This window comes from Parus major, chromosome 12, assembly GCF_001522545.3.
Source record: "Parus major isolate Abel chromosome 12, Parus_major1.1, whole genome shotgun sequence".
Classification (NCBI taxonomy): domain Eukaryota; kingdom Metazoa; phylum Chordata; class Aves; order Passeriformes; family Paridae; genus Parus; species Parus major.
In genome coordinates, this window is record NC_031781.1 from 9,740,323 (window position 1) to 9,757,863 (window position 17,541).

Below are 17,541 nucleotides of genomic sequence, written 5' to 3' on the forward strand. Positions count from 1 at the left end.
TAATTAAAATAAGCACAGAGGCACTTAGCACTTAAAAGAGCAGAGTTGAAGACTCCCACGAACGTGGTGGCAGGTGTACCTCAGCCTTGGTTTGGAAGGGAATAGTGTAATCGACTCAGATTGGCACAGAAAGCATCTGTGATCCTGGCACTTGCGTGCTGGGAGCAGGACAGGCTCTGCAGAATTCCTTCCATGGTTGTCCTGGCCCCTGTTATGGGGGCACAGGCCTGTCCTGGCCAAATGCCACATTGGTCACAGCAGAGCTCCCAGTTCATGCTGGCTGCAGAGGCTGAATCCCAAAGCTCCTGTGGAGGGAAGGGGAATGATGGGCTGGTGGTGAGGCAGAGGTGGCAGGGTAGGAACATCCCCTGTGCTTGCAGAGAGCATGCTGAGGACAGCCAGCAGCCCCGACAGCCTGCGCTCACGGACCCCCATGATCACCCCCGACCTGGAGAGCGGCACAAAGCTCTGGCACCTGGTGAAAAACCACGACCACATGGACCAGCGGGAGGGTGACCGGGGCAGCAAGATGGTCTCTGAGATCTACCTGACCCGTCTGTTAGCCACCAAGGTATGGCCCAGAGATAATGCCTGCCTTTTGAAATCTGAGTGGGGAGGGGTAGTGATTTGGGCTGTCCAAAAGTGGTAAGCACTGCTTTTTTTATTAGTCTCCTGCTCTAGCTTAGGAAGAGGTCTTCATTTGGTCTCTTTACTGAGCTGGAGGTGAAGGTTTTGTGTGTTGAAACCATCGGTGAATATCCCCTGAGTGGATTTTCCTATTTGCTCTTTGCACTTTTTGGTGTTTTTACTGTTTCCTGTATCCTTGAGCAGCTGCTGGTGTGCAAAGCAGAGATGCCCTGGGATAGGTGCCTCTTTGGTGTTTGGGGTAAAACTGCAGAACTGGTGAGGTGGGAAGGGTGATTGCCCCAGGCATTTGGCATTACAGCATGTTCCACTTCCCTCAGCACATACAGCACTTTTTTGTTTTGTATGATGTTTTTCTTTGTATACTTTTAGCATGCCAGCTCATACAGTGAAGGAGATACCTCATCACTGCAGTGTCTGTTTCCCAGTATAAACCACTGGGAACCAGTAGGGTTACACAGACTGTACTGTGCTGCTCTTGCAGGTGTAGAAATAGAAGTGAAATTGGTTTAGAGGCTCACCATTAATTAAAGACTCACCTCTCTGCTGGCTCGGGGTGTTGCTGAGCAGCTCTTTCCTCTTTCTCCTCCCCAGGGCACCCTGCAGAAATTTGTGGATGACCTGTTTGAGACCATCTTTAGCACAGCTCACCGTGGGAGTGCACTGCCCCTCGCCATCAAATACATGTTTGATTTCCTGGATGAACAAGCTGATAAGCATCAGATCAATGATTATGATGTCAGGCACACCTGGAAGAGTAATTGGTAATGGAGAAGGACAGTGGACTGGGGGGGTGAACATCACAGCTTCCAAGCCCTCCCACAGGGAGCAGAAATATGTACCTGAAAATGATCCAGGGCAAGAGAGGCCCATATCTCTGTATTTCTGGTGTGGGTAAATCCCTTGCATGCCTTCCTTAGCAGAAAAAATCCCAGGAATGCAGTGCTCCCTCAGCCCTGCCCCAGATCCCAAGCACCAGGCTCCCCCCTCATGGCTGCAGTCGCTGAGGGCCACATCTCACCTTGGCCTCTCCATCCTCCGGGCTCCTCCAGGGATGCCAGCCCCCATTCTCATCTCTGCTGTCCTGAAGGTGTTTCCACACTCCTTGCTGTCACTCAGCCATGCCCTAACAAAGTCAGCACAGATCTGTGTGCACATCCTCCCTGCCCTTGCCTGCAGAGCCAGCCCCTGCTCTGCTCATCCCTGGCTGAGCACTGGGGCGGGGCAGCTCATGAGAGCTCCGGGGTGCTGGGGCTGTGCAGGTGTTAGCCCCCTTTGGCATGTTTCATTCCTGCTGCCTCACCGATTTCATCTCTCTGATTTTGCTGTGACTGGAGATGGGTATGTATGTTCCCCGTGTCTGGCATTTGTTAAATGGCAGCCAAATCGCTTTTGTGTAGTTCAGTAACTGTTTGCAATTAGCAGGGCAGGAAAAGAAACATTTTTAAATGGAGATGTGAGAGCGCGGAAGCGCTTGGAACTGATTTATAACTCAGCTTCCTATATTAAAAGAAGGAGTGAAAGGCAAGGAAGGAAAAAAGCCCCACTCTTCAGGGGCTGGGCACGCAGGCTCTTGCATACTAATGCCTGTGCTTATCTCTGAGCGCTAATTCGACGTGTGGAGCTAATTTCTCCAGGCCATTCCCTGCACAAATGAAATATGTACATGCACCCAGTACCCTCATTAGGAAAGTCCTGGGGAACAAAGTGTGTTTTGTTTAAGATAAAACCATTCACTGAGTGTAGGTGCTGGGGATGACAGAGCAAGGAGGATTTCTGATGGGGGGAGGCTCTGAGCTGCTCCTGGGGGAGGAGAGGGGCAGCAGGATTGGGACAGGGAGCTGTGGAGGGTGACACGTGTGTCAGTATGCAGCAAACAACCAGTCAATGGCTTGCCAGGAGACCTGCTGTCCCTACAGCTGAGAGCTTTATTTCCAGCATCTGAGGCCACCTAAATTTTCCTCTGGTGTTAAATGCACTAATGAATCCCTTGACGAGTCTGGCTAACTCCCTCCTCTGACACGGGAGATGTGTGAAATGCCACACAGTGCCTTCAAAAGGATTATTAATGTAAGAGAAAGGGACCATGTCTGGTTTAACCCATGGGCTCAGCAAGGTCTCCTTGGTGTGAGTGGATCCTTGGATAAACCACAGATCTGCACTGCCCTGGTTTGCCTTTGGAGGTGTTGGCAGTGCTGAGGAATTTCTTCATGGAGATCTGCAGTCTTGTGGGGGTGAGCAGGGGGGAATGGCCATTTACCCAGGATGTTTGCATCCCTGGAAGCCTGGGAAAAGCAACCTTCCCAGTTCTGGGTCATGGGAAGCTCCTTCTCCACAACTGGAGGTGCATGTGTGTGCCAGCTGGCCTGCAGGGTGTGGTTCAGGTGCTGACTCCTGTTTCCTTCCTCCCTCAGTCTACCTCTACGTTTTTGGGTGAATGTGATAAAGAACCCCCAGTTTGTGTTTGACATTCACAAGAACAGTATTACTGATGCCTGCCTATCCGTGGTGGCTCAGACATTCATGGACTCCTGCTCAACTTCTGAGCACAAGCTAGGAAAGGACTCTCCCTCCAACAAACTACTGTATGCCAAGGACATCCCCAACTACAAGAGCTGGGTAGAAAGGTGAGTAGACTTGGCAATAGCTCCTTGCTTCGCCTGGGGGACTTGAAGTGGATGCTCCTGGGAGTGGGGATGTGGCTTGTTGGGCTCCTCTTGGTAGCTGACTGAAGCAGGACTGTACTAATGCTTGCAGAAGGTGATCCTCTTGTTTGGGGGATGATGCTTTCTCATGATTGTCTCCTGGAATGAGTTTGCAATGACTGTTTTGAGGAGCTGTTTATGACATTCTTAAGGGGTGCTAAAAGCAACCTCTGCTATTAGGTTGTCTGATGTTTTCTGTTGTAAAAACTTGGTCTGTACTAGGAATTACTAACACCTTGCTTGATTGCTTTTGAAGAGCAGTGAGAACTCAGCCTTGGACTAGAGAAGTGCCTTTTTTGTACCACAACAATACACGCAGGTTTTGTTGAAATGCTTGAAAATTATCATTTCCCAGTGCTCAGGCTGCTGTCTCTGTGCTGAGGAGCAGGGAGAGGAGCAGGTCCCCTGACACCTTCCAACACCCTCCACCTTCCCTGTTAGCTGAGATGTCCCTCTGTCCCGCTGAATTAATGCAGTGTTAAAGGTTCAGGGTTTGAATGAGACTGATTGCAAATTGATGCACTCAGGCATAATGCTGTTTAGCTTTATCCTTTTGGGAGAGAAACCTAGGAGACGTCCTCCAAAGCCCTCCAAATACAGCTACAGTTAAAATGTTGCCATCTTGTGAAGTGGAACTTCATAAAACTTAAAAAATGGCAGATTTCAGGTTACTGATGCAACTTTTCCTTTGTGATGATGGGCTGGGCGAAAGATGATGCTTTTTCTTAACTGAGGGCCCTTTCTTAGCATTTTGACCAAATACAGAATGAACTAAATGAAGGATGTCCAGACAACAGTAAATGTCATATTCTCTAGTTTGTAAGGGTGGAACTTGGTAGCCTAAATCATCCTTGGGTACTCCCTTGTACACAGATATTTTTGTTGCACCATCAGCATGCTTGCTGTTTTGCAGGCAAGTACAAAGACAAGTTGTCTTCCCTCGAGGAAGTTAGGGCTTGGATCAGAAGGAAAGGTGCCCCTGAAATATGATGCCTGAGATGAGAGATGAGCTGCATTGTAATAGGAGGAAGTTCTTTGCATGGGGCTGGATGGGGCTTTGGAGTGGGGTCCCATAGGAACTCCACAAGCTTCATAAGGTGAATTTCTCTGACCTTGCTGTCTCCATGACAAAAATATTCAGCTCTGTGTATGTGCCTGGAAGAAAAAAGGTAAAAAACTGTTTCAGAGTTAAACATTGGTCTAGACATTCTGCATCCCTGGGGAGGAGGTGGGACATCTCAGTGGTGACAGATGTTCCTGCCATTGCTTACCTTCGGTATGGTCCCAGAGGCAGATGAGCAGGGGTCAGATATGTCCTGTGCAGGGGGTGACTGTGTCTACTACTGTTCCTCTGCTGCAGGGATGTATGGCATAATCAGCATTTCTGGCTTTTGGCACAGTTATAGTCACAAAGCTTTGCAGAGGAGGGATGGGAGTGGTGAGGGGGTGGCTGAGTGGGACTGCCAGTCCCAACAGCAGGTCTGACTGCTGCTGTGGCTCAGGCACCAGCTGAAAAAAGGGCATCTTGCCAATCTGAGGCAGGAATAGAACAGGGAAGGGCTTAGGAAGTGGGAAACCCAAGGGGACTACTTCTGGGGTCCCAGGTGTCCTCTGGAGATGCATGGTGTGACTGGAATCTTGGTCCATGTCAGCCATGCACACTTGTGTTGAAAAATGATGGTTTCTTCCCATCCTATGTCTCATGATAACACCTGGAATGTGGAACTGCTGCATTAGGAAATGTCAGTCTGGGGTGATCTCTCTAGGGGTGTAGGAGATGCCTGGTTTAGTCAGAGGTCCTCGCCTCAGGCCACTGCTCTCCCAGGAGCATCCAGAAATTATCATACGTCATTCTGGGTATGAATGAGCCTCTTTGTAAAAACTGCCCAAGTAGTTTATCACTAGCTGAGTTCAGTACTGTGGGATGGATTCTCAATTCATCTTTTCAAGTGATCTTGCTGCCCTCTGCTCCTAGCCAAGTGCTTCAGCAGTGTTCCATCTCAGTGTTTAGCTGATGACACTAATGATGCTAATCACTGTACCAGAAACTTCAGTGAGTGAGGAGTCATGAGGAGCACAGCAAACCTGAGAGAGGCTGGCACTCTGTTTCCAGGTGGAAATGCTGGTAATACTGCTCCCTGGGAGCAGCCAGAGCTCATTTGCTGTGGGCAGGGTTTCATTTAAAATTAGGCCTGGGGACATAACCCTGGTTTCCAAAAAGTCCTCAGCAGCCAGTCCACTGGTGTGTCTGCTTGGTGAAACTCTCCTGCTGTAATGGGATGCTGCAGCTTTGTCCTCTCAGGGTTGTGATGAACATCCTGTTGGATATTCTGTTTTTCCACTACCACAGCATGTGTATTGCTGCAGGGGCAGGATGTCACCTTGTCATGTGTTCACACCCCAAGTATTTAATTGAATACAAAGGGGCATTGTTGGCTTTAGGTATTGGAGACCTTAGGAGAGAGGCAGCAAAACCTTGTGTGTTGTTGCAGGTGTGGAGGGTCCTGGTGCATGTGATTTGGTTGCAAAACGTGCCAATGGGATGGGTAGGACAAAAAATGTATAGTTTAGGAGAGGGTGGAAAATCCCTTAGAGCAACATTGCTTGGCTTTCCCAGCATGGTGAGCAGAATTGGACTGGGCTGGGTGCTGTTCCATCAGGAATGGCATTCCTAATGGTGCTGACTGCTCTGTGGAGTGCTCAGAGACCTCTTAGTGAGCAGTGTTATTGTTGTATTGTATTGTATGTCACTGCTTGGAGGAAAGGTGCTCTTTACTTGCCTTTCTCTGTGAGCATTGTGGCAGGGACCTGGCCTTTCCTGCCTGTGCCTACCTCTGACCCACTCCTCTGTTCCTCCCTGGCAGATATTATGCAGATATAGCTAAAATGCCAGCGATCAGTGACCAGGACATGAGCGCATACCTGGCGGAGCAGTCACGGTTACACCTCAGCCAGTTCAACAGCATGAGCGCCCTGCACGAGATCTACTCCTACATCACCAAGTACAAGGATGAGGTAAGACATGGTGAGGCAGAGTCAGGCCTGAGCTGCCACTTGGGTCCTTCTGTCCTTGTTTCTGCAGTCCCCTGCTTTTTCCTATAGAAAAACACATGGTGAAATGTGGAATAGTAGCACATTCTATGTCTGTGCTTGGGCTGGTGGAGAAGGAAAGGTTTGGGAGGCATGAAGCCAAGAGCTGGAGTGGGCAGTACTCATTCCTCATATTTTCTGCAGTGAGTAATGTGGGAAACACCTATTTTTTAACACATTTGGCACATGAGCTCCATGAGGCTGCAGAGTTCCCAGCATTATCTCAGTGTGCTTCCCCTATCCACTGTCACCGATCCTGCACCGTGGTGGTGTACCAATGCTGTGGAACTCTACAGGTGGTGTTTGGGTCCTCTCTCCAGGGATGTTAGAGAATGTGGTGGCCTCTCCCGTGCTTGTTTTGTGAATGTCAGTAAGGATGGTTAGGAACTCCTCTATTGTAATTTATACAAATTAATTTCTCAAAACTCTGCTCAAATCCACAGCCTACATCTTATTAAAGCAATAAAATACGTAACTACAGTAAAATATAGGTCTATACACATAGCATGATAGAACAGGTTTTATTGTCCCAATAAAGGGGTTGATGGCTACATTTGAACAATGGCTAATTTAGGTGACAGAGTGCCAGAATATCTTCTCACTCAGAGCCAGGAGAAGAAATGGGGTCACTGTTGTACCATGCAGCAATCCCGAGAGGCTTCTCCCAGTGCCTCTTTGAGGTGTGAGTTTAAGGGGTCCATGGGCAGGTTGTAGCAGACCTGGCTCCTGGCTTTAAGGTCAGCACTGGGATTGTGGTGTCCAATATCCTGTGGAACTTGGTGCTTTAGGGGAGGGAGGAGGAGATCCTGGCTTTCCTGTTTCTTGGGTAGATGCTGTGTGGTGGTCACCATGCAGCTGGTGGCCATGTACTGGTGGGACCTCTATGCCAGACCTTAGACAGTTTGGGATGGCACATCCCAGAGGCCCCTGGTGAAGGGGTTTTGGGGTTTTACAGTTGTGCAGCTACCATGAGAGTGAAAGTGGAGTAGTCTGGAAGAGCTAGATTTGCTGTGGTCCAGCTATCATCAGCCAGTTCCTCCAGGCTAGAAGTCCCACAATCCTTAAATAAATCCCTCCAAGCCCTGAGTGAGAGCATGGAGGGGACCATGTGAGATGAACCCGTGGCATTAATGAGCTGCTCTTTAGGGGCACGGGTCCTCTTCTTGCCTGCTAACAGCAGCCTGGCATATGTTGAGTGTCTTGCAGTTGCCCGCTCTCTGAGCATCACAAGTGTGTTCACAGCTCTCAGGAACTTCTTTTATTATTTGTAATGGGATTAATAAATCGCAGCTGTTCCCTTTGTTTGTTTTCATTCATTAAGCACAATTATATGCAGCCCGATTGCACCCTCTTTGATGCAAAATGGGAGAGAATAATTTTTCCTGTTGTTCAGTGCAATAATATGCTGTCATTGGCTGTGAATGAAAATCATAATTAATTTTCATTTGGGTACTTGCATCTTGGTAATCAGTGGTCCTGGCTCCTTACAGCAGGTGACAAACCTGGGTGTCTCTACACTCAGCACAGGTTTCCTTTGACTGCATTGTTTCCATAAGGCTGAGATAAGGAAGGAGTAAATAAATGCATGGGCAGTTGGGGAATCACTTGGCACCTCAGCATTCCAGGATATACAGCTGTCTGGTTGGGAGAGGCAGAGGAGGCAGGTAGGGGGAATATACTTCCCTTCATTTCTCTGACCAGTCTCATTAGGTTCCAGCTCAGGCACCTTTCAGGCGTGTGGGGTTTTGATTTTCGTGTGGGTGTCACTACAGATATTTTACTCTGTGTGTAGCATGAGGGCTGAGAGCATCTGTGCAGATGGATGAGGGGGAGTGTCCCCAGTAGCAGGTTTGTGGCAGAATCTATGAGTTCTTGCCAGTCCAGCTGCCGCCCTGGGTTGTTGCTGCCAGGGGAGGTAAATCAGATGTGTCCAGCTCTTGCTGGTGATTTTTCCCCTCCTCGGGAGCTTACACCGGTGCCCAGATGTAGCTTTCTCTTTTCTTTTGGGAGGACACTCCCTATCAGGCATCTCTTGCTTCCCCAGGAGACAGGGGACAGCTGGTCCCAAAAAAGCCAGGGGGAGACCCAGTCTCTTGGTGGTCAGAGGCTGTTTGTGGCAGTGTGGTGGATGCTCCCCAGCACACTCTGCCTGCCTCTTCACAACTCACCAGCGCTGCAGCAGGTCTTAATCAAAGGGAGATGATTCCCCATTAAGAAGTTACCTGTAGGGCTCCTGATGGACTTTGCCTGTCTCCTAGTAAGTCTATTAATTATACAACAGTTTGTTTCCAATTATGCAGCCAATGAAATGGTTAATCAAGTCCCCTTTGACAGATGCCTTGATATATAATTGCAAAAAATTTGCTCTCTGAACTAGCTCACCCAAGGAGATGAGATTTCTGTCAGGTTTGTTTTTTTAAATCGGCTTTTCTGCTCTGCTGGCATGATGTTAGTGAGACGAGATTCCTGGCTGCTGGGAGGGCAATTGCCCCTTTGTTTTACACTTTGTTACTCCCTTTTCCCCACTCTGAGTCTCGTCCTCTACCTTCCTGCTGCCAGGTCTTCCTCAGCCCCGGGGGCACGGTGACATCTAGCCCAGGGCAGGGGACTGTCCCTCCAGCTGCAGTCTGTCATCCTTATCAGCAGCTTGTTTAGAGAAAAGATTTCAAGGGAGGAAAGTCATTCTCAGGTGTCTGTGGGTGCACCCCTTGAGCAGGACTGGGGGCTCCCAGGCTTTGCAGGTGCATCTATCTAATGTCCCCTTCCAGCACCCCACTGCCCCCAGCTGTGATGAAATGAGACAGGTTTTAACACTGGTGGCACCTAAAGCCTCGTGGATTTGGTGTTTTTGTGCACGTGGAACCAGTTAATGGCTTGATTGTGGCCTCTGAAACACAACCCCTGTGTCCCTGAGGTGTGACAGGATTGTTGCAGATGTCGTGGGGAGGTGTCATTGGCTTGGATTTGGGATTCACCTTCTGTTTGACCATGTTTTCTTCGTTTCCCCATGTGCAAGTTGGCTCCTCATTAGTGTCAGGCAGGTCCGTGGTGTTACTGCAGACCCTTTGGGGGTCCCAGTGGGCTCGGTTTGTGGATGGCACCACTCACAGGGGTGTCAACCACCTTGCACTTCCTTCAGCCCTGTCGGGGCACAAGAATACTTCCCATGGCGCCGCATCCCTGTGTCCTGATGCCGTCAAAGAGCCAGCGGGCCACAAGGAGCCGCTTTGGCTAGGTGGGCACCACCTCACCCTCTCCTCACCTCTCTCCCCAGATTCTAGCTGCGTTGGAGAAGGACGAGCAGGCCCGGAGGCAGCGACTGCGGAGTAAGCTGGAGCAGGCGATCGACACAATGGCCTTAAGCAGCTGAGAAGGCAGCGGCGGCGCCGGCGTCCGGCAGCGGGGGCGGCAGGACGGATGGACGGAGGGCAGGAGGGAGGAAGGAGCGGCCAGCGGCAGCCGTGGGCACAAGACTTTGGGGCTGGCAGCGGCCGGGCCCGCGGCAGCCGCCGCGCCCCCGCACGCTTCCCACGGACGGACACGGAAACCTCGCGCTTTAGCGGAAAAAACCACAAATCCCGACGACAGCAGCAGCAGCGTCGCTAGAACTCCCTGACCCACAGACAAACCCCCCAGTCCAAGCAGGACGCAGCAGGGACCTTGCAGAGAGGCGATGCTGGGCGGAGGAGAAGGGGCTGGCCTGCCCCATGGACCTGCTGGGCATCCCTTGCCTGGGCAGAGCCCCCGAGCCCACACGGAAGGAGGGTCGGGACCGCGGGGCTTTCGAGGATGGATGTTGTTGTTACTTTGGTGAAGGGAGGGTGGGTGGGCTCCTATTTTTACTGTACTTGACTTGCTCTCCCTTCCTTCCCCTCAGCTGTCCACCCCCTCTCCTCCTCCTCCTCTCTTTTTCTGTCTCTCCCCCCTTCTCTCTCTCTCTCTCTGGCCTTCTGCCACTAGTGTAAACTGCTACATTTGCACAATTTACACGAGACAAACAAAATTTTTAATTTAAAGGAAAAAAATTATAACAAAAAATGGGAGGGGAAAAAATATTCAGAATTTTTTTCAATGACCTAACAAAAAACAATTTTAAGAGTTAAGCTAAAGGACTGGTGCTGGGGAGATTTGGGGTTGGGGCTTTAGGGGTGGGCAAGAAAGGGATAAATCCCTGAGCTTTGATATTTCTAAAATATGTCCTGTGCCATGTTTTATTTGAATGTTGTTTAGTGCGAAAAAAAAAAAAAAATTGAAGAAAAAAAAAGTTGGGAGTTTTGTTAGCTGGATAGATGCTGTTATTTTAATGCTGCTGAGTGGTTCTGGAGGTCAAAATCAGAGAGGAAGGGAGATCCCAAGGCTGGTTTTTCTTTTCCTGGGTGATTGCTGAGGGATGGTCGGTGTTTTGTTGATCTTGTCCTTGTTTTCCCGGTTCGGTGGCTGTGGGGTGGTCTGGGCAGTGCTGCATGCTCCTGCCTGTCCTGGGATGATGGCAGGGGTGGAGGATGGCTGTGAGGCCTTGGGGGCTGTCATGGGGGTTGATAGAGAGCCAGCCTGGCTTTTGTGGCAGATTCTCTGGCACTGGAGCCACCTCAACAAAGCCCCTTTACATTTATTTTTCCCCATCATCTTCCTGTGCTGATGCAAGGGAAGAGAGCAGATCCCCAGTGAAAGGGAGGGCAGCCCCTCTGCACTCCTGACTGGGATCCCCCAGCAAATCCCACTGGGTTCCCAGCCCATGGAGGGACTGGGATTCTGGCTGCCATGGGGCTGTCACCTGCTCTTCCACCTGGGGAGCACAAATGTGTGCAGGACCTTCCACCCAAGACTGACCTTTCTTTCTGTCTTTTCCTTCTTTCTCCCCCTTTCTCTCCATGCTGTCACCCCATCTTCCTTCCGCTGCCTCTGCCCTGATAGGGCTTTGCTGGAGACCTGAGGTCTCTCCCTCAGCTTCCCCCTTGGAAATGTCAGTTCCTTGTGGGTTTGTGCTTTCCAGAGATGAAAAGGTGCTGAATGCTGCCCTGAATGGCAGCAGGTGACCAAAAACTTCCAAGAAAAAAAAAAAAAAAAGAGCAAAACCCTTTCCTTTTCTGTACTGAGAACTCCTGTCACTGCCCAGGCCACGGCACATGGGGCCACACTCTGCCAGGAGCGGACGGCTGTCAAAATCCAAGTGGAGAGAAGCCCAGCTGATTTCTGTCCATTCCCTTAAATTGCAAGTTAAGGGGGGGAGAGGGAGAAATAATGAAGTTTTTAATTAAAAAAAAAAAAATAATAAAAGTGTGTATATATATATATGTGGTTACAATCTAATTCTCGTGCCCCAGTGGGGTGCTGTATAGTTAACTGAAGGAGAATTGAACCAATATAAAAATGAGATGAATTTACACAGCCAGTTAAAACAAAACAAACAACTACTGCAAAAAAAGAAATAAAAAAATTTAAAAAGGACACCAAATGGTCTGGAAGGAACTTCCAAGCCTTTCTCACCATGCAGAACAATCGTTTGAAGCCTGCACATCTCTCATTATGTTGTAATTTTGTTTGGTTTTGTTTTGTTTTAATAAGGAGGGAAAGGAGAGAAGATGCTGATTAAAAAAAAAAAGAAAAAAAAAAAAGAAGACAAAAGAATCCAACCACAACAGCAAAACTATGTTTGAAAAAGAATTTATAATTGTTTCCCAAACCTATGAACCTTGAGCTGTCGCTGGATTTCTGAGAGCTGTGGGCTGTTGCATGACTGTGCTAGATTTTAGTCTGAGTTGATCTTTTTAAGAAACAGAAGAAAAAAACCCATAAAACAAAGAAACTGCGAGTATTGAATATTAGAGGTTTGTTTAGACCTGTTACCTATTTTTTTAACTTGAAATTAATTTGCCACTTTTTCATCCAAAAGGAAAAAAAAAAAACAACAGCAAAAAGAAAGACTTTAGAGGTTCACATCTCAAATGTGGTACTTGGAGAGCCTTAAAGGACAGCTGTGTGCCCTGTGCTGGGGCCACTGCTGGCTGCCAGCATCTCCCTGGGTTCTCTGGTGGGACAAAAGCCTCCAGGGGTCCCTTTGTAGAATTCACTGCTGCTGTGATGGGGTTGACATTTGCCTGCAGCTCCTTTTGGTGCAAAACTTCTTCCTTGTGGCATTGCTGGCTGCGTGGTACTGGTGGAGGTCCTGGAAATTGCCTGGAGGATGATGCCATGCATCGGTGATCACTGAGGTGTGATGGAAGGGGAGCGATGGCTTTGAGGTCTCTGTCCAGGACTGGTGTGGGTTCTGCCTCTTGCAGTGGTAAGAGTGTCTTGGGGAGCTCTGGTTGCTGCTGAGGGAGCCATGCACATGGGTTTTGTGGTGGTTGACAGGGGATGGAGTTGTGTTTCTAAGAACACCTCCCTGAAGATTTCCCCTGTAACAAAGAGGGCTGGCAGCACTGTTGGTTGCTGAGGTCTGTTTGCCTGCTGCTTTCCCAGCACCAGTACTGTGGGTGCTCCCTTGGCCAGGCTGGAGGGACAGATGAGTTTTGTGGGTCTGAGGTGGATTTGGGCAGCAGAGAGGCTGCTGGGGAGGTCATGCTGGGCAGGCTGGCAGTGTCATGGTGTGGCTCTGCTTTCTGGGCTCCCCTTGTGCTGGGACCTGGCTCTTCCAGCCTCCTGGTGATGCTGACTGCTGTATTGTGATCCTAGGGATGGGTTCCTGTTGGCTTCCTCCTGGAGACCTTGGGCTGTCTGCAGTTTGCTCCACCAAGGGATGCCCCAGCAGCTCCCCACCAGTTGGGCATCCCCTTGCTGCCTCTAACGGGGAGGGTGGTGGTCAGTGCACTGCAGTGCTGCCCGCAGCCTCTGGCGCTTCTTGGTGCTACCTTTGCCTTTCGCATGATGCCCAGCGTCCTTAATTGTGCCAGGCAGCTGCCCACCCTCCCTTGACCAGCCTGGTGGGGTCAGAACTGGCCCTGTCAGACCCTGCCTTGGAAGGGGGAAAGGTGTGGAGAAGCTGGGAAGCATCCACAAGTCTCCTCTTATTGCTGGTGTAGCCCATGCCCCAGAGTGGGGTGAGATGGAGAAGCATCCCTTGTTGTGAGCCTGCATTTCTGGGCACTCCTGCTCTGCCCCCCCAGCAGAGGCAGCAGGACCGTGCAGGTTTATCCCCCACCACTGCCAGCAAGGGGGTCCCTCCCTACTCTCATTGCCTTTCGCTTCAGTTTGGGGTTAAAAAATGTGCAGTCCAGCCTGGAGGTGTCTCCCTTAGCAGGAGCCCCGTGTCACACCCAGAGCTGGCCCCAGCCTGGGGACAGGGGGATAGGTGGGGGGACCCCCCAGGCTCACCCCCTCCCCACCAAAGCGCACAACAAGCTGTCCTTTAAGAAAGTGGGGGAAACCTAAGGCGGACCCGGCGAGAGGCAGAGAATTCTAATAGTTTCAGAAAATTAAATGGGGAAAAAGAAATCACACTCCGGAGTCCTGATTCCCTTTCTGTGATTGTTTCAGACTTGAAGCAACAGGCCAGCGCAGCTGGTCAAGCGCCCTTTGATCGTGTAAATATCCTGCTATTTCCTATTTTAATGTTCTTCAGATTTAGTACTTGTAAATAAACACATGCATCAAGGAGAGATTAAACATTTTTGCTAAAGCTGGTGTTTTGCCTGTGTTTTTGGGGGTGATGTGGGTGCATGGAGCAGGCAGCTTTGGGAGCAAATCTGTGGCTGTGCCAGGGCGATGTGACACAAAACGGCATCATGATGTGCATGTGTGAGGGTCCTGAGCTGTGATTGTTAACACCCACCCAAGGAGCTCCAGGTACTTGCAGGGGGATTTAGGTGGCTTCCCCAGCAGCCCCTTTCCTGGGTGGCTCGTGTTAAATTGTTTTAAACCATTTGATTTTACTCGTTGCCTTTCAAACTGCTCAGAGCTGCTGATCAGACACGGAGGAGCTGACCCTGCCACACTGTAAGCACAGAGAGAGGTGGATACCTGCCTGGCTGCTCTGCACTCACTGGGATCCACAGGAAACCAGCAGGGCTGGGACAGCTTCACTTCTGCCTCTCGGACACCCTGGCCCTTCCTCCCGTAGGGACATAACGGGGTGACAGCACAAGGACTTGGGAGGAAGCACACGGTGGTGAGGTGATGCTGCAGTCCTGTCTCTGCAGGCTCTGCACGCTGCAGGGACATCTTTTCCAGTTCCTGATCTTTTCTAGCTCCTGATCCTTGTCTTTAAAGCTGTGTCACCCTGTAACTCTGGGAACCTCCAAACTGCACTGTAGTCTGCAGGGTCCCAAGGGGAAGCACCAGGAGGGAAGCCCAGGGCAGCAGCCGTCACCTCAGCACCCTCCTCGCAGGGAGACCTTCCTCAGCAATGTTGGTTGGGTGGCCATGGGAGACATCCCTGGAGAGGAGGGGGTGGATCCCTGGCCTGTGGGGTCCGGGCCAGGATTCCCCAGCACACAGACCAAAGTCACACAAATTGGGCTGCTTTTTTGTTTTTTATTGTTTCCTTAGCTTATTCCTGCGCTGGGGCCTGTCTTCTGAGGGATTGGCCTGGCAGGGCTGGTTGTACTGTGGATGCTGAATGCATATTTTCTCTGCATTTAGTGTGTGTATAAACTGGATGTTTTTCATGTTTTCTCTTGCAGTTTTCATACTCTCCAGCAAGAACATCATTGGCAGGTATTAAACATCCACTATTTTTGCCATAGTGTCAATAAAACAAAGATTATTTTGATCTTGTTTTTCTATCTTTAAAAAAAATAAAGTGGTTTTTTTTTACCAACTTTTCAAATGTTTAAGAAAATCACATTTGAACGGAATTTGGTCAGGTTTCAGGGAGGATTTAATTGAGGGCAGTGGGAAAAATATCCTCATCTTCCCCAATTTTGTGCTGGAAACACTATCCTCATGGCCATGTGTGAGCAGGTAGCTGCTGAGCATTAAACAGGTGAGCACTGTGGTGGGTACAGAAACTGTATATAAATAAGTTGTCCACTACAACGTATAGGTGGGGCTTTCATTGCTTTTTTAAAGGCATAGAGATGAGGGTCTCTCCCTGAAGAGACCTTGCTGCACCGTAGTACATTACTCTGAGCCCTTTGCAAGCAGGATTTTTATTTTAAAATTTGTTCTGTTATTTTACCAGGGAACAAAAACTTTAAAACCTCCTGGTTGACTAAATAAATAAATAAATAAATACATAGTATTTCGCCATCACCAGGATGTTCTTCAATACAAATTGCACCAGTTTTCCCAAGGAGTAAGAGCTTCTGGCAGGAAGCCAGGGCCTCCAACGACAGCTACAAATGTCTTTGTTTGCCTCCTCAGTCCTAGTGCAGAGCTAACCAGAAAAAGATTATCAAGGCCTGCAAATGATTGTGTAATCCACAAATGCACTTTATTTGATTAAATGATAAAATGTGAACCTTCCAGCAATAACATACACTGCTGCTGCCTGAGATGGCGCTAATCCAGCAAATCTGCAGCAGTCTTCATGTGTCTGGAGCTGGCTGGGGTTTGGAGGTGGAGGCAGCCCACCCTGTGGCCTCCCTGGCTGACCTGGGGGTCTTGGAAACCCCCTGCCACCATCTCATCCAAACTCGGGCTCCACGTGAGTGGCATATCCCAGGGCACCAGTGTGGAGTCTGAAGGTCTCATCTTGGGCTCTTTGTGCAAAAACCTCTATCCCCTCACCATCACTGTGGTTTTGTACTTTCCCTGTGCTGCTCCTCGTCCTCCTGCCCTGGGAGATGATGCTGTCCTGCCTTTGGGTCTCTGTCTTACACGTGCAGTGGGGGCCAGCACATGCAGATGGTAGCTCTGCTCCTGCAGGACCGTGTGTTCAGTGCCATGTGTCACCTCGGGCTGTGGTGGGTGTGGGACATGGGGAGCCATGGCCTGCAGCACAGGGACACACTCATCTCCCTAGGCACAGCCATGGACAGCCACATGCTGGTGGTGCAAGGGTCGGGCATCAGTAAAGCTCCTCCTGCCTTTAGTGACCTTTGCTCCAGAAAGAAATGAGTGCTTGGCCTGGGGGTTCAACACCTCTTTGAGCTGCCACTGATATCCCCCAGCGTGTGTTTGCTTCTGGTGTCACCACCGGTGTGCTCAGAAACCTAGAGTCATTAGGAATTACTTTAGATTCATCCTCTTCTTCAGGTTTAGCCTAAAGGTCAGCAGGAATATCTCCAGTCCCACCATCCCCAAATTCCAGCAAAGGCCACCTGCACCTTCCCTTTCTCTTCAGCACTGTCACTCTGGGCAGTCCTGGTCCTTATTCTGCTGCCCCATGGCCCAGAGACCCACAGAGGAAGAGAGCAACTGGGCAAATTGGGCTGTCCCTCATTACCCCCTGATCTCTGTAGTCCTGTGAGAAAGGGATCTGCACATCTTCAGGGGAATATGGGGGGGTCCTTAAGCAGCCACTTTCCACTGGAGAGAAACTTTATTTCTCACACATTATATATATATATATATATATATATATAAAAATAAAATATATATATATGTATATATAATCCCATAGTCTATAATCTAAATGTATATATAGAATTGATAACTATGTATATTAATAGAATAGAATAGAATAGAAATTAAAACTCAGCTAGAACATTAGCATGGGCTGCAAGTTTCAGGCCATGTGCTGTCTTGAGACACTGCATAGGAAAGGCCAGAGCAGCATCATGTGACCCTGCAAGTTGAAGGATACGACGGGGGGTTTCTTCCCCCTCAGAGGTGATGATTAAGTTTCCTCTGAGCTGCTGGGAAGAGGAAAAAAAAGAAAAGAAAATCCATAAATTTTGAAGGCAGTAAGGGCTGAGCAGAGCAACAACCCCTTCCTCTCCCTGCCTGGACTAATGAAAATCGCGGCCACGCTGGGAGGCAACTGGTTTATGTTTGTTCTTTGCTTTAAATGTAGTGGTAAAAAGCCCACAGTTTTGGGCACGGATCGGAGGTGGGATCATTAGGAGGTGGCAGGCGATGGCTGATACACATTAATGTGCCATGAGCAGAGCTCCACTGTGTGGGTTTTTTTTAACTGAGGCAAATTATTGCTTCAGGAAAAAGACTGTCTCCCCTGGTGGAATTAAAGCAGGGGGAAGGGGGAAAATAGATTTGTCTC

At 49.5% G+C, this 17,541-nt stretch overlaps 1 protein-coding gene across 3 annotated transcripts in view; it reads left to right on the forward strand.

The window, feature by feature from the left end:
- Nucleotides 1-14,047, forward strand: part of PLXNA1 (plexin A1) — a 115,576-nt gene extending 101,529 nt beyond the window's left edge. For all 3 annotated transcript variants that reach the window (XM_015641176.2, XM_015641177.3, XM_033517434.1), the window contains exons 28-32: nucleotides 381-571; nucleotides 1,240-1,409; nucleotides 3,060-3,272; nucleotides 6,215-6,365; nucleotides 9,715-14,047. In XM_015641176.2, the coding sequence (XP_015496662.1) occupies nucleotides 381-571; nucleotides 1,240-1,409; nucleotides 3,060-3,272; nucleotides 6,215-6,365; nucleotides 9,715-9,810 (821 nt within the window). In that variant the 3' untranslated portion in view covers nucleotides 9,811-14,047. The remainder of the gene's footprint in view (nucleotides 1-380; nucleotides 572-1,239; nucleotides 1,410-3,059; nucleotides 3,273-6,214; nucleotides 6,366-9,714) is intronic.
- The last annotated feature ends 3,494 nt before the right edge of the window (nucleotides 14,048-17,541 follow it).